The 16656-nt window shown below is 44.9% G+C and overlaps 1 protein-coding gene across 2 annotated transcripts in view; it reads left to right on the top strand.

Moving 5' to 3' along the window:
- Positions 1-5639, top strand: part of LOC6588098 (homeobox protein homothorax) — a 106310-nt gene extending 100671 nt beyond the window's left edge. For both annotated transcript variants that reach the window (XM_026990737.1, XM_026990744.1), the window contains exons 12-14: positions 1070-1146; positions 3829-3887; positions 4092-5639. In XM_026990737.1, coding sequence (XP_026846538.1) covers positions 1070-1146; positions 3829-3887; positions 4092-4252 — 297 coding nt within the window. In that variant the 3' untranslated portion in view covers positions 4253-5639. The remainder of the gene's footprint in view (positions 1-1069; positions 1147-3828; positions 3888-4091) is intronic.
- The last annotated feature ends 11017 nt before the right edge of the window (positions 5640-16656 follow it).

Genomic DNA, 16656 nt, shown 5'->3' on the forward strand with positions numbered 1-16656 from the left:
ACAACCCTCTCGGATAGGGCTCTATAGAATCACAATTATCGTCGGAGCACTCCACTCCAGTCGTCAGTGACGAGTGCCAAAAGCTGAAGCGACGCCCACAGCTGCCGGAAACGTTGCGGCAATCAAGGGTTAATACAAAGGCCAGAGCCAGAGCCGGAGCCAGAGGCAGGACCTCAGACAGGAGTCGCAGTCGGAGTCGGAGCACGCGCAAAGCGATGCCCCGATTCGAGGGCGAAACAAAGCCAAACCGTTTGACAGCAACTTCCGCCAGAGATCCTTAGAAATTTTGACAGCCAGCCAGGTGCCGGTGCCTGCGTTCAAGAACCCCTCGCCGAAACAATCATTAGTACAGTGAAAATGTGTGTTGCGATCGGAATCGTTGAATGGGAATCGTTGAGTCAACAGAAAGTGCACAGCCAACAACTAAGCAAATAAAACAAATTGTAATAAGCGCCAGCCCCCGGGACAAACGATTAGATTAGCTGCTCCCTAGCTCCATAGCTCCACAGCTCCACAGCCACAGAGAGGGAAGCACTTTCACTCGGGCTCTGTGTTCGGTTTGTTTGCACACTGACGCCACTGTGTCGGCGGGTCGACTGCAAGATTTATGGGGAAGTAGCCCCTGTCATAGACCCAGTCCCAAGCAGTCCTCCCCATGGCCTTTGTTTGCCCATTTGGCGCTAGACAAGCGCACGCACTGTGCAGCCCGGCCAGCGGCAGCGGCAGCAAATTGAGGACATTTTGAGTGGCACTACTGATAAGGAGTGCACTCTCGTCTGATAAAAAACAACAGCCGAAAAATACACTCTCTTGTGCAGCATTTCAAGTGCAGAGGCGGTCCCAAGCCCTGGTCCCGGGGTGACAGGTTCCCATTTCGGTTTTATGGTGGCTGTTTGCTGGCAATGATTGATCGATTCTCAGCCCCCCCTCCACCCCTCCCTGCCTGATAGATAGATTGTAAATTTTGGCCTGTAGCAGTTTTTACCCCTCCCCCCAAAACATTCTCCTTATTTGGATTTAATTATGGATTGTTTATTAAATTGTTTTTCTCTGGGTTTTCCAATTGCAGCATCCCTACCCCTCGGAGGACCAGAAGAAACAATTGGCCCAGGATACAGGCCTAACGATACTGCAAGTGAATAATTGGTAAGTACCAGATACGGCTAAGAGATAAAGAAAAAGATGTAGATCAAGATCGAAATGGTGTTATCTGCTTTATTAAGATCATAATACATTACTTACCCGCTTTATGCCTGTGCGGCCCGGGGGCTCTGGGGCTCAGAGCACACAGTGGTTGAGGCGACTGCCCACGCCACAGAAATAGAGTTGAGAGTGGCAAAGTCAACCTGCCACAGGCCGGAGAGGTGAAAAGAATGTGGCAAACAAAATTATGGGCCTTGTTACCTTTTACAGCAGCCCCATAAGCAACGGAACAGGAGACAGACAGACAGACAGACAGGCAGTTGGATAGAAGGAGACTGAAAGCCAAATCCTAGGGAGATCCAGAAGTGCATTAGGCTTGAGGCAGAGACAAAGAAAAAGATATAGAGAGGAGGCAACTTCATCAAATTTTACACATTATGCGACATGCTGCAGAACTTGACACTCTGTGCCACAGCCAATGCAGAAGACAAGACAGGGCTGGCTGCCTAAGCTGCCTCGTGCAGTTGCAAATACGAAAGAAGTTCTGCCAGATGGAGATGGAGAGTTGGGTAGAGCGGCAGGGGGGGGAGGGGCTGCCACAGAAAGCTGGAGAGCAAGTTAAAAGCGTTTGCTGAATCTTTTATGCAGCTGGCTTTGGCCGGCTCCGATGTGCCCTGGAATGCTTTTAAGCAGGGACAGGCCATAATAAAATCTAGCGAAAAATGTGTGAGAGCTTTATCCACAGAGAAGGAGAGAGAGGGAGGAGGCAGGATCGGGGACTGATTCGAGTTGGGGTTACGCTGGGATACCAGCGGCAGGCAGGCAGGCGGGCAGGCAGGCGGGCAGGCACTCAGCTCAATTAAATTGAATTTCGCGCTCACTGAAGCACACTGCAAATTAACAAATAGTAGCAAGGACCTGGGCAGGACCCTGTCCCGTCCTGTTCCATCCTGTCCTGCCCGTTTCGCTTAGGCACGCAACACTGCGTAGAGAGATGGCTAAAGGGCCGGCGGATGGAGGCAGGAGGATGGAGTGAGGAGGATGGCCCTAGAAAAAAGGAAAAACCTAAGCAGAAAATAGCAAAATAAAATGTTGACACTTTTGGTTATTTATGGGCTAACGGACGACACCTTTGCAGGGGGGGTCGGCGAGGGGCCGAAGAAGGCTGGCAGGACTCTAATCCTCGGGGGAATAGCCAAGGGCCTTCCTTCTGCGTATCTCCCTCTAAATGTGTATTTATTTTGCGCAATTTGAGGCAAGTCCAGCCACATCAAGGAGGGAGAAACACTGCATAAGAAGCAATTCAAATGACCAGGCAGTGGCAGTGGCAAAGACAGAGTTGGAGATAGATATGAAGATGGAGGAAAAGTCCATTAACACCCAATAAGATGGCAGACGGCCCAAGGAACTTTGGTAATCGAAAAAGTTTCGCTTTTTTTTTGCTTTTTTCTCAGTGGCCAAGTTTTAAATATTAACGCTTAGTTACTCCGTACAGCTGCAGAAATAAAAAGTTATAATTATGGCCTAAGTACATAAATAACTCGGCAAATGTACACTTACCGAATGTCCTGCAGAGTCCTACCATCATCATTATTATCCAATATTAACTAGAAGTTAGAGACTCTATCTGCAACTGTGTCTGTTTCTGTATCGGGTATCTGTATCGGGTATCTGTATCTCTTCTTCTCGAACTCTGTTGCAATCAGTCCAATCAACTCCAGCGAGGGCCAGCGGCCAAATCGATTTGCAGCTTACAAGCCCCGCATCGTCTGCTGTTGCTGCTGCATCTTCAAAAAAAAAAAGAAATAAGAAGAGAAGGCAACGGAACTCAATTCCATTTTGTCGTTTTGATAAACGATTTCAGGGCGTTGCAACAATTTCCGCCCTAAAATGAGCAGAGCTCGAACACAGCAGAAATCAACAGCAAATTGAAAAGTCCAAGTCCAAGTCGGAGATGGAGATGGAGAAAGAAGAGGATTTCGTTGAAGAGGAGTCATGGAGTGCATTAACCTCCGTTAACTGTTCAACTGTTTGAGCCGCGTTCTTTTCGGCTAATGCGAGTATTTGTATCTGTATCTGTAGCCTCTACTGCTGGCCTTGTACTCGCCTTGTATCTGTAACCGATGCGTCTTTTTCCGTGTTTTGTTGCTGTTGTCTGGATGGTTTTTTCTTTTTGTTTTGTGACTGGTACATCGTCAGAGCCAAGTGACTGTCACTCCGGTGGCGGCTTTTTGCTTTAATCATTTTCCTCTTTTTTTTCTGTGTCGCCGTTGATCCTTCACGCAGTAGCTGGATCAACTGCTTATTATTTCTTATTGCATTTATTAAACGACAATCATAACCAGAGTCGGCATGGCCCATTGATCTGGCTAGCCCATAGCCGAGAGCCGAGAGCCAGAGCCCGGCCTGGCCGTGGCATGGCAGCAAAAAGTGTGACTCTGGCGGAGATTTGGTTTGGTTTATGGCTAAGTTGGGCACATAAAGCAGCCATCCCGGCAAATCCCAGCCAATTCATGCATAATTCATAGGTACAGCTCCAGCTTTGGGTCTGGTCTCCAACTCCAACCCCGTCTCCGTCTCCGATTCCAATACCGACTCTATCTCGTTTTTCGATTTTGGTTTGTGTTTAATTAACAAATAAAGCCACTAAAACGGTCTCGACTTCTCTTCTTGCTCTACTTACAGGTTCATCAATGCGCGGCGAAGAATTGTCCAGCCGATGATCGATCAATCCAATCGTGCAGGTAACTATCGCTCTGAATTACTTGATTTTCGATCGAAAAATATCCATAACTATGAAATGGCGCTGATTTAATTAAGAATTAAGAGAGCTGATCCAGTCAGCTCTCCTTCTTTCGCAATCCTTTCGACCGCAATTTCTAATTATGCGCATTTTTTTTGTCTCTCTTCTCTTTCGCCACAACGATACGACGATCACTGATCCACAGTCTATACACCGCATCCAGGTCCCTCCGGCTACGGGCACGACGCCATGGGCTACATGATGGACAGCCAGGCGCATATGATGCATCGTCCGCCCGGCGATCCCGGCTTCCATCAGGGCTATCCGCACTACCCGCCTGCCGAATACTACGGCCAGCACTTGTAATGCAGCGGCCAGCCGACAGGGGCGGTCGGACAGGCAGCGGTCGGACAGGCGGCTGAGCCAATCGCTGGATTCGAGCAGCTGGCCGACAGCGAACAAGCCAAAATCATAGCTTAAATTTACTACTACCCAGCGGAACGGAGCGCGGATCATCATCAGCAGGAGCAGGAGCAGGAGCAGCAGCAACAGGACACATGGAGAGGACCCCGGAATGGAACTGGATCATTCCGATCCCATCCAAAAACCAAGTGGCAATATCAGTCAAGTTATAGGAAAAGCAACAAAATACAAAAAAGCAAAGAACAAGTGTAGTAAAATCTTAAAAAATGATATTCGCTAAGCAGAAAACAGAAGCAGAAACAGAAGCAACACCAGAAGCAACATCAGTAGCAACATCGGAGAAGCAACACCGGAAACCACAATTTTAAAGAAATGAAACTATTTGTGTGTATACCTTAAAAAACAAATACAAAAACAAAAAACATAAATAACGCAGCAGAAAAGCGAAAAATACGAAGATATTTATGCATAAACAAAATGGAACGCTTAGCTATAAGTTCAATAAAACAAAATGAAAGCCAGAACCCACACAGATACAGATACAAATACACACAAACACAAACACAGCCACAACAATTTGAAATGCAAATTTTTTTGGTTGAAAAATGCAGATGAAACATTTTTATTAAAGCATGAATTTAGGCGCAAACTGAAACACAGCACACCAGAAATTAAAGCGATTTTGTTGTTTCATTTGAAATTGAGTAGATTTTAGTTTGTTTAGTGCCCCGAACAGGCACCAGAACCAGAACCAGCAGCACACAAAAAGCAGGAGAAATTTTGATCAATTTTTGAATATAAATCATTTGAATGAGCATATAATTTGTGGAATATGAGGAGAGATTGAGATCGAGAGTGGAGAGGAGAGGAGAATTCTTTGCTAGTTTTTAGTTACTTTTTAGTTATGTAACGAGTCAGTTGTCAGTTATATAGCCCCCCCTTTATGCATATGTATATGTACATACAAAAAACAAACCGATAACTAACTATACATATGAGTACATATAGATACGATACACCTAGAACCCTATCTATAGGCGATCCTACCTTTAGACGATTAATTTTAAATAAATTGAATTGTTTTCTAATTTTACGCCTTGCAACACTTAAGTAAAAAACGAAATGGAATTTAATTTTTACAAAAAAACAAAAAACAAGAAACAAAAATGAAAGAAACCTTTGATTTGAATGGAATTTGTTTTGAGACCTTTTTTCATTGTGTGTGGATTTTGTAGTATTATTTTCCAACTGAAGCACATGGACCGATTCGAAAAATATATACTATATATATGTATGGATTTAACGACTAAATGGCATAGGCATATACATATGTAGCTCTGAATATATGTATACGTAAATATTAATAATAAATTATGCTTACGTTTACACTGTACTTTTATTTATGTATTCTAATTTGTATGCGTTAATCCTTAGTTAACTATTATTATTATTAAATTTACTTAATTAATGATTTAAATTTAACTAATTCAAACAATGAGCGGAACAGCAAACCATTGTACAAGCGATGATTTATTGATGAAAAAACAAAAATGCATATATGAGAAAATATTTGAAAAAATAACATTTTTATTTGTTTGATTTTGGATTGGTTTTTCATTTTACAGCGGGGCAACGCACTTATGATTTCCTTGCAACACACTGAGGAAAGATTCTCCAAGAGAATGTCATCCTCCCACCCTATGATTTGTTTCTTTTGGTGTAGTGTAAACACATGCTAAGGAACTGAATTGAATTTACATTGCTTGTGAATCTGATTAATCTTAAATGGTAACGAATATACGTAAATGCAGAGGGCAACAAATCGAAATTTAAGTAATTTATTTGGAAACGAAACGAAACGAAACGAACCGATTGAAGGTGTGGAAAAGCGAGTACAAAAGCGACAGATTGTTTGGCCTGCTCGAGCTTCTTTTGCATGGGAACCCATCATTTGTTTAGCACACATCTCTAACTAATCATCACACTCGAAACAATCACTCAAATGTATACGAACTTCTCTAAGAATCCCCCAAACCCAAGAATGAAGAATCTTTATGCGAATTTTTTGCACCCTATCGTGAAGCGATAAATTTATTTACAAAATTTGCTAAGCCGCAAGAGCTGTTAAATTTGACAGCAGATCGAACATTTTTCCCCAAATATACAACAGAAATCTATACGATACGATACGATATACGAGTACGAGTACGCATCGCTAGTAATTTATTAGACTATATATAAAGAGTAGTTAAATAATCGATACAATTGACTTCAGAACGTTTAAACGCAAAACGCAAACTGTACAGAACGCCTTAAATGAGAATAAACCCAAAAGTGGAAGCATTGAATGAATGAATGATGTATACGAGTCTATATAGAGAACATAAACCCTAGATACATAGCTATACAGTAACTAAATTTTAATAAATCTCGATTAGTATATATCTATACATATATCATACGCACTAACGCATAAGAAAACGAACCAAATGTGGTCCGACCAGACAGCGGTGGGTGCTATCTAGGACACTAGGGTTTGGAGAGTATCCCTGAGCACTTCCAAGTATTTTGTATGAGCTTTTTGGTATAGGACTCAAAGGCATTTTTCTACATTCGATTTTCGGGCTGATCTGCTTTCTCTCCAGATCTTGGGGGGTCAGCACATCGCTGGTCTGGTCCGACGGAAGCTTGTAAATTGAATCACTTGTAGATGGCTGGATGGAGCGATTCATTTGGGGCGAATGCAATATGTACGTGTGTGTGTGTGAATGTCATACCGATCCTTGGCGGATCGGTGGAAATACGAAACGAATATGGAAGGCTTTTTATGTTTGAACTAATTTTTGTGTCAGAATTTAAATTAAAATGTGATTTTTCTCGAAACTTTAATGTATACGCCGTAAATATTATGAATATTATGATTATTAAGTGCTACAGCAACATTATTATTATTATTACTAACGTAATCCCTACATTTACGACGAGTGTAATGTATGTAATAAATATTGTACATTTTTGACAATTTTGTAAATACTGCGCAACATTTGCATAGATCACCCTTTCCCCCCCTCCCCCTTAAGTACATTATAAACTAACTGTAATGCTAATCTTAACCTAAGTCTAGAGCTAGATCGTAAATGGCCGAGTGCAGAAGCAACCCTGAGCATAGACTAAAAAAAAAAATGCACAAGAAACAGAAAGAAAATAAACAAAAGAACGAAAGAGACAACTATTTATACAACTTACCCACGCGACAGCATCAGTAAACCAACAAGAATGAACGAGATAGATATAGATATAGACACATGAGCGAGAGAGCAAGCGATCGAGCGAGAGAGCGAGCGAGAGCGTGCGCCTGAAGCACTTGAGAGTTAGAAAGGGAGAGCTAGCTCTTTAGTTGCGGTAAATCCTTGAAAAAACCAAAAAGAAAACTTACCAAATGAAATCCGAGAATGCATTGGAGTAAAAAATTATAAATATATTTCTATGGAGAATTGAATTGAATTAAATAAATGTTTGTGCGTGTAAAAATTAACTTTAACTAAATTGCTAGACTTAAAGCCAGAATGAATTAAAGTAAATTATAAATATAATTATAAATATATTGAAAGGAAAGTATCATTAAATTAATTAACTAATTGAAGCTTCTATGTAAAGAAATAAAAAACCAATTAACGAATTCCTGAACTTGTTGTATGAGATCGATGGATGGTAGAGGGATGCCAGGGAAGAGTTCTGTCTCTAGCGGAACCATGGAGTGGTGGGCGGAGAGTAGAGGAGCAACAAGAACGAAACAAAATACAAGAAAATATTGAACATAATTTTCAATTGTAATAAATTATGAAATAAAAGATTATGAAAACCATATACGCACTCTTTTAATATCATCGATGGACCACTGGGCCAAATTTCAGCGTGGGAAACCCAGTTTCTGGCGTCCTGCACCCACTGACAACTGACGTGGGTCCGGCCTCGCAATTTGCCAGCTGTCAGCCGGTCAACTCCTGCTTGACCTGGCCCGACCCGACCCGCTGCTGACCGTTGAATCCGTTGCGTGGCCATATATCTCCTCCGCTCCGTTGCTCTCTCGACCAATATAATTGAACTATAATTGCCTCGAAATGTTCGTGCTGAGCACGCTTCATCTGCTGGACTTCCGCTCGGGTTTCGCTTCGGCTTCGGTTTCGTGATCGTTTACGCCGGGCATTAGCCGGTGTGAAGTGAGTGGTGCACTTTGCCTCTATGGGGGTTTTGCCAATCGAGTGGCACCCAACAGCAGCTGCGTAGATTTCCACGCACTCGGCCTGGCCCGAACGGACGAGACGCATGCTTGACCAAGAAATTCAATTAATATTAATTAGCCAAGGTGTCGGCCAAGCTGGTGGCTCGTTCTCCCGCTGGATCTCACGCTGTTGCTCCTCACAGAGACAGCCACAGCCACAGACACATACGCACACGCACACGCACACGGACAAATGGAGTTTTAATCATTTTCCAAGTGTGAAAATTAGTTGCGTTTAAGTTGCCTATAATTAGTGGCCAGTCGGAGCAAACACCCATGGACACCCGCTCATTTGTGACACCCCCGCCCTGGGGGCGCATCCCCTTCCATTCCGCATCCCTCCGCGTTTGCCCATTTTGTCTGTCGGCAACTGTAATTACTTTTACGAGCTGTTTACAGCTGCTCCGAGTGGTCATTATGTGGTGGCATATAAAAATTTCTGCTGTCAATTTATGCAAATTTCTTATTTCCCCCAAAAACAGAAAAACTTTTGTAATTTTTTCCCATTTCGAGTGTCCACCTACACAAAAGTTCCTTAAATTGTCTGCACAATTGGAGAGGACATGGGCATCCGGGCATCCACCCGACCCCTTGCCTCTGTTGGCCTCTCTGGCTGTTGTTTTTAAAACTTTAATTTATTTTCATTGCGCATTTTGATGCTCGTAATTCCCTCGTTATTGTTGCCTCCTTTACCCTGTTCCCTGTACCCTATTCCCTGTTGTTCCCTGTTGTTCCTGCCATATAATGTCACGGTTGGTGTTGGCATCATTACTTTTGCCATTGTGCTGCCTCTCGCTTTGCATATGAATATGATTTGAGAGTGAGAGAGAAAACATTGTAAACTGCGCTTACAAAAGCCGCAGCCGTCACTGTTGCCTCCTGCCTTGTGCCTCCTGCCTCCTGCCTCCTGCCCCCTGCTCCCTGCCACATACTCGTGCTCATCCCCTGGTGCTCTGCTCTGCTCTGCCGTGCCCTTTCGTGGTGGTTGCTATTTTAATTTCGAATTTTTTGCCCGACTTTGTTGCGCACTCTCCACTTTTATAATTTCAAAACAGATTAATGTTGCGCATATGTGACACCATTTTATGCGACGGGTTTATCTCCTTTATGGCATCATCATCAGGCCCGAACATCATCGTCTAGGCAAGTGTGACTCGGTCCCGGGTGTCCAGGGGTATCCTGGGGTATTCCGAGGGGTTCAGCGGGTTCAGCCAGGGTCTTAAGTGGGATCAGCCAGGCATTGGGTTAAATGCTCGGCCAGATCAAAGCAGGTGCGAGCATATTATGAGCAATATCCGCCAAAAAGGGGGAGAGTCTCTTTGGGGGGGAATGGGAATAGAAATGGGACTGGCTTGGGGTTGGGTTGGTTGAGAAATACTGCTTAAAGGGTCAAAGGTCTTCCCCTAAAGTTAACCAGAATCTATTTCAGTTCTTGGGGATTCCTTCCAGCTTTAAGACTCGCAGTGGATAGCCTACAATGGATATGGATTTCTTTTGTTCCTTAGCTAATTCTGGCGTTCATTGGGGTATAGTTCTCCTGCTTCGAGCAAAATCTATTTAGCAGCATTAGCCATTGTCTTTGGCCTGTAATGTGATATGCAGCCATTCACTCGAGCTGCGTGTTTCGACAATCTATCCATTCATCCACTCACTCATTCAGTCACTCTGTAGGCTGCGGCTCCATTCATTCATTCCCTTTTTACAATAGCCCTGGGCTAGGAGATCGAGTGCTAGTCCAAGTCCGAGGCTCATTAATGCACTTTGCATAATCGCAAAATCATTCAGACGATGACGACAATGGCAGCGTCAGGCGGCAGACAAAGGCCGCGGCTGGAGGAGATGCAATGTGGGTGTGGATCTGCTATGTGCGATGTGGGTGTGTGGAGAGAGAGCCTGAATTGAAATGTTTTCGGATAATTTAAATGACTTAAATTATGTAAATTGTCGCCCCAGACAATGGCAAGGCAAAGCAAGGCAAGGCAGACCGCGATGTTCTCTTGAAATGCATCTGCTTCTGCGAATGCTTTTGGATCTGGGCATGGGCACAGGGAAAGGGATGTGCCCGCACTAGATTCACTTACAAATTTAATTAAGCTCAATTGAAAGTAACACCATGGACGGACGCGGTGCCACAGTCGGCTGTGGCCGGCCGGCCGGCTCTCCACGCGGACCGATGCGATGTGGCGACAATCCCAAACTTTGTTTTGACAATTGATTCAATGAAATATTTAGTGCACTGGACATTGCCCGCTGGATGCTGCTGCTGAATGCTGCTCTCCGTTGTCCCCTGTCCCCTGGCCAGTGTCGGCTGTGGCCGCGTGGGCAGACGTCGGACAGCTTCAATATGTCATGAGGCCGACTTTTGTCTCGATTAGCTTTACACTTTCATTGCGGCATGTCGCGTGTGCTCTTACTCGTACTTGTCCCACATTCCTGGCCTGGTCTGGCCTGCCCCGGCCTGGCCTGGCATAATTTCCCTGTATCTCATCTCACATCTGTGTGCATATCTCTGCCAGTATCTGTATCTGTTGCTGTTGCTGTCACTGTCGCTGTATCTGTTTCCGTGTCTGTGCTGATGTCTACATTTACATAATTGAATTTGTTTGCTTGATTGTCGAGCTGTCGATGGCTCGGCTCCGTGCGGGAGGCATCATCAAAATTGACAATTGCTAGTTCCGGTCGTTTGCAGTTTGAAGTTCCATCGATGCTGATTCTGATGCTGATGCTGGGCCAGAGACAGACACAGATCCCGAGCCAGAAACAGAAACAGAAACCGAAACAGATTCAGAGAGAGGCTGAAACAGAGCCCTCATCCGCAGTGAGCGCAAAAATCAACGCAATTTGTCAATAAAAATGTAACTCGAACAGATTGTGAAGTGTGCGAATGTGCTCGAAACAATCGGCGGGCATAAATTATAGTCCATATACGCTGTAGTATTGCGATTGTGGTGTGGCGTGGTTGCTTCTGTGGCTGCCTCTGTGGCAACTCCAGCCTCTTTCTGCGGGCCCTCGTCGCTGCGTCGCTGCGGCTGTCTGTTACTTTTGGATGCGCTGCTGCCTGCTTGACTTTAATGCGTTTAATGATTTCCAATGCAGATTAAATGATCAGATTATGGTGCACTTCGGTTTTTGAAGAGATCTTCTCCGTTTGAGTGACTGAAGTGGGCCTGCGGGCACACTACTTTATGGTCAGAGTTGATCTGGCAACCAGAACCATTAGAAATGATTTTCAATTATTTTCCATTATTAATTTATACGCATCGTTCAGTTTCCTGCCAGGAGCCAGGAGCTGCTTAGGGATTTCAATTATTTTAAGTTCAAATAAACTCGAATGCCGCAAAACTAAAAGCAATTTAATTTTTGAATTAGTCAATAAGACAGACCATCTACTAATAACTAACTTTTATGTGCAACCAATCAGATATAATGCATTTAACTGCAATCAAAAATGGTTGTTTTTCGTCTTCATTTCATGGCATTTGATGTGGCCATACAAGCCCTGACACAAAAACCTTTCAACAGAATTTATATAAATGCTGTCAATGCAGGCCAGGCCAGCTCCTGCCACGCCCACTGTCTGTTCTGGCTGCCAAAGGGGAAAAATGGCAAATACTTGTACATTTGAATGGAGGCAAAATGAAAAGGTTGGAGGAGGAGGTGGAGGCGGAGGCGGAGGTATTGAAAAGTACAACACGAGAAAGTTTTGCATCTATCTGCATTTCGTATTGCAGATGTAGCTACAGGATACAATAGAATTTATATCGAAAACTATGGAAAATGTTGCAGTCGAATAAGAACAAGAACAAGACACTTTACAACAATTGCAAATGTCTGTGGCCGGGACTCTGCGCATGTCAACAAATTTCCCAGTGCTATACGGCTTGTGTGTCCTGTGTGGGCCATATTATAAAAGTCACAATAATAATTTCTTAAAATCTTTGCATATTTTTGGCAGTCTGGGCAAGAGCAGAAGCAGAAGCAGAGAGACTTGGGATGAGGCTGAAGTGGAAGCAGATAGGCTGAGGATGAGACTAAGGATGACTCTGCTGCAGCTGAAGAACATACTGGATGATGACGATGATGCTTTTGTGGCTGGCTTGCATTTTATTTCATGCTTCCTTCCGCTTGCTCAAGACGAACTTTGCAGCAACCCACACACACACACACAGAGAGAGAGATACACACAGATACGGGACACACATGGAGAGATTTTTCGGTGGGGTTGTTTATATATCCGCACTTAATGCTTAATTCAGTTACAGCTGCTCTGCTTGGGCTCTTCTCAGCCCTGACATCGTTGTTGCTGCTGCTGCTGCTGCCTCTCTGTGGAGTGACATCGTTGTTGCTGTCGCTACCATTGACAATGACATCATCATTATTGCGTGCTCCAGCATCCAGCATCCAGATTCTGTTCCAGCAGCAGCTTTGGCTTCCTTGCTTACCATCGTCGTCGTTGTCGTTGTCGTTGTCGTTGTCTTGGATGGAATGGGATGCCACTGCTGCTGCTGCTGCTGCTGCTCCTTCTTCTTCCTGGCTGTCACATCTTTGTTATATTTTTGCGCAAAATAAATGAAGTAAAGTAATATTATTGCACTTAGACCGCATTAAGTTGTACGTGGCAATCTGTGCTCAGCTTCTGCTGCTCCTGCAAGCGGCAAGGATGAGTGCCTGGGGGATTGGGGGTTTAGTTTTCAAATTTAAGTGCCTCGGATTTTCTACGAAATTAGCCAAAGAAACGGCTAAGGAGGAGAAGCAGCTCTCTGCGTCTCTCGTTCTCCTCGATAATAATAAAACCATAATCAAGTATACGTACATTGCACTTAGCCTCCCGCAGTCCCAGACCCAAGCACCATGCCATCCAGCTCTCACTTCTATTCTCATTCTCATTCTCTCATGTCTCTGTCTGTCTCTATCTCTGGTTCCCTGGTTCTCTATGGTTCTCGGTGTCGCCAACACAGTTAACAATGGAAAATTGCTGTTGACATGATTTTGCACTTTCGCATCGACTGCATTCGGCAATTAGATTTGTCTCTGCATTCTCCGTGAATGTAGCTCTTGCTCTCATTGTTGTTGCTGTTGCTGTTGCTGTTGCATTGGCGCTGGTGTTGGTGTTGCTGTTGGGGCTCGTGTTTTTGTGGTCATTCGGAAAGTGCAACGTTGCATTCTGGCTGCTCCTTCTGCTGCATTCTGCTGCAACGAGGCCATTGCGTAATGTGCGGCTGTCAATTTATTTGAATTATTTCCGAACCCAAGCCCCAATATGCCACCCTCCCACCGACGATTTCTCCCCACCAAACTGTCGGCAAAAACGGAAAACGCTTTTAATAAACTCCTGCTGGCTGGCACCCCTGTGCCGCCTCCTCTGCCCCTGCCCAGCCCCTGCCCCAGCCCCTGCCCCAGCCCCTGCCCCATTCCATCTCGTCCTGTCTAGGTGTCATTTATGCAACAGTTTCTGTTTTACGGCACAGGGGGCTCAAGACGTTTTTGGTGGGCTGGTCACTTTTGCAGGCCATAAAACAAAAATATAATTATGACGAGGGTTGTGCACTCTCTCGCTGCGGGAGGGGGATCTCTGTTCGGGGAGGGGGAAGAAAGTCTGCAAGTGCGGGCCTTAAGTCTTAATAAATATACATATGTGAACCGTCAGCCGCTCAGTCGTAAAATGGGATAGCTATATGAAGGATAGTGCAACGGGGATACCCAAAGATCAGGCCAGCTGGGCACTGCTAGGGCGCTACTTCCTTGGAAATTTATCTTTTGAGATATGGAGTATAAGTGACTGAAAGGACTCAATAGCAATCTATGTTTTCTTTCAAAATATAGCCCAGAATAACATTTATTCCTCCAAGAAATGTTTCAAAAGCAGTTCGGATTCATTTCGAATGATTAGAGAATATAAAGTGCAAAAACCATAGTTTTATCCGATAAATGCATCAATATTCTATAAGATTGGCTAATTTTTCTAAGCGTGATTTTATTCCATTCTTTGTACAATTAACGATATCTTTCTGGCTTTCATGTGATGCTCTTATGCCGCCGCTTTTTGTAGCGCAGTCAGGCAGTCGGGCAGGGCAACCTATTGGAAATCTTGTGTCCGAAGAGTAACAAAAATCGCATAAAAATCGCAAATTGAAAGCAGTCGCAACGAAAGTTGCAACAAAAGTGCCGCTCCGTCAGAGCATCAGAGCAGTGCCATTGCCATTGCCAAGGCTAGGGCCAGAACAGAGACAGAGACAGAGACAGAGACAGGGCGCTGACAGACAGATGGACAACTGGTCCGTTGGACTCTTGACCAAGTTGTTGGGCCTTGGCCGTGGTGGTGTTGGACGCTGGAATGGCCTCGCCATTCGGTGGGTGGACACCACTTTAATTAGCCTGCGCTCGAGGTTGCATTGAAAGTGCCGACCAGAGCGTTGAGATGGATAGATGGAATGGCCAGAGATGGTCATTCGACTGCAGCTGGAGCTGGAGCTGAAGCTGGAGACGGAGCTGGTGCTGGTGCTGGACGGATGTGCCATCGATGGATGGATGGATGGATGGACAAACGAAAGAATGAATGAATGAATGCCTGAGTGGTTTGTTCGCTGGCGAGTGTTTGAAGCGAGCCAATGATGATTTGTTTTGCTGGTTTCCTTCTAGGGATATCTTCCGATTGCAGTTGTTGCTGTTTCTGTTGCTTGTTCCTGCCTCCGAGGCTGCGGCTGCGTCTGGGGCTGCGTTTGGCGCGTAATTAATTTTTACAACAATTTTTCATTTTGGGGCCCTGAATGAAACAACAGCAGCAGCAGCCCGAGCAGCCCGATCCGTAGTCGAAGGAGCAGCAAAAAAAAAGAATGTGTTTGCTCAATGAAAAGTGCCAAAAGTAATTAATTTCATGCGGAATGCAACGAAGCGGCACAGAAGTCTTCCCTGCCTGCCTGCCTGCCTGCCCCAGGCTGCTGTTGTTGCTGTTGTTGCTGCTGTGGCATGTGTGCCTGTGTGTTTTTGTCATTCGCATATACCCATGTGGCTCTGAATTACTCATGCACGGCAGAGCCAGTCGATCTCTTTGCCATATTTTCTGCTTTCCTTTCCTTTCCTCTGCTTTTTGTTGTACTCGCGCTGATAATTGCTTTAATTTTCTATTAATAAGCCAACAGGCAGGCAGGCAGGCGGAGGGGCATGGGGCATGGGGCATGTGTGACCAAAGGAAGCTGCTAACAATTAGCCGCTGTGTTGCATACGACTTATGACATGGCAATGGGCATGGGAATGGCAGTGGGGGACTGCGATTGGGTTTGAGCCTCGGGGACTGGGGACTGGGGAAACGAGGCACAGACTTCTGTCAGAATTCTGTTGAAAATACAACGCGACGACAGCGTCAGGTTGCTTGCTGCTTGCAACAGCAACAAACATGGCGACAGTTGCCAGTTGTGGCAATTAATAATTTTTCCCGCCCAGCGCCCCGAACACACGCAATTAATTATGGCGGCTCGAGGAATTTTCCGCTCGGAGATGCAACTGCCACTGGCCCTGCAACAGTCACTAGTGGCACGGTGTATGCCCATTTCCATTGAGCGGAGTTCGAGCTGCCCCGAAAATAGACAAAGGCTTCATTCATTTTCCAATTAATTGAAGCACGCGCCTTACTTTCACTTCCCTCCATTTTCCAGGGCAGGGCTCTTCGGCTTCGGCTACGGGTTCGCTTTCGCTTTTCGCTTTTTCTACCACATGCGGGCGGGAGGGTGATGGGTAGCGGTGGGGGGCGGTAGCTGTTACTGTGGCATGTGGGGCGTGCCTGGCTTAATGGCACTTGAAAATCAAATTGGTAAAAGCAATTAAACGACGCCCCAAGGACACATTACAACAACAACAACAACAATAGCACCAACAACAACCAACAACAAAATGGGGGCAGACAACACCCACACGAGCGGGAGAGATGATTGCCTATAAAAAAAGAAATTCTAATTATAATTTAACGCAAATTCGTTGTCTGTGCCATCGACAATATCCTGCGCAGAATATATATATCGTCTATATATACTTATAAGTATGTGTGGGTGGATGGGTGGCTGTATGTCCT

Source organism: Drosophila persimilis, unplaced genomic scaffold, assembly GCF_003286085.1.
Source record: "Drosophila persimilis strain 14011-0111.01,24,50 unplaced genomic scaffold, DperRS2 tig00000000-arrow-pilon, whole genome shotgun sequence".
NCBI lineage: Eukaryota > Metazoa > Arthropoda > Insecta > Diptera > Drosophilidae > Drosophila > Drosophila persimilis.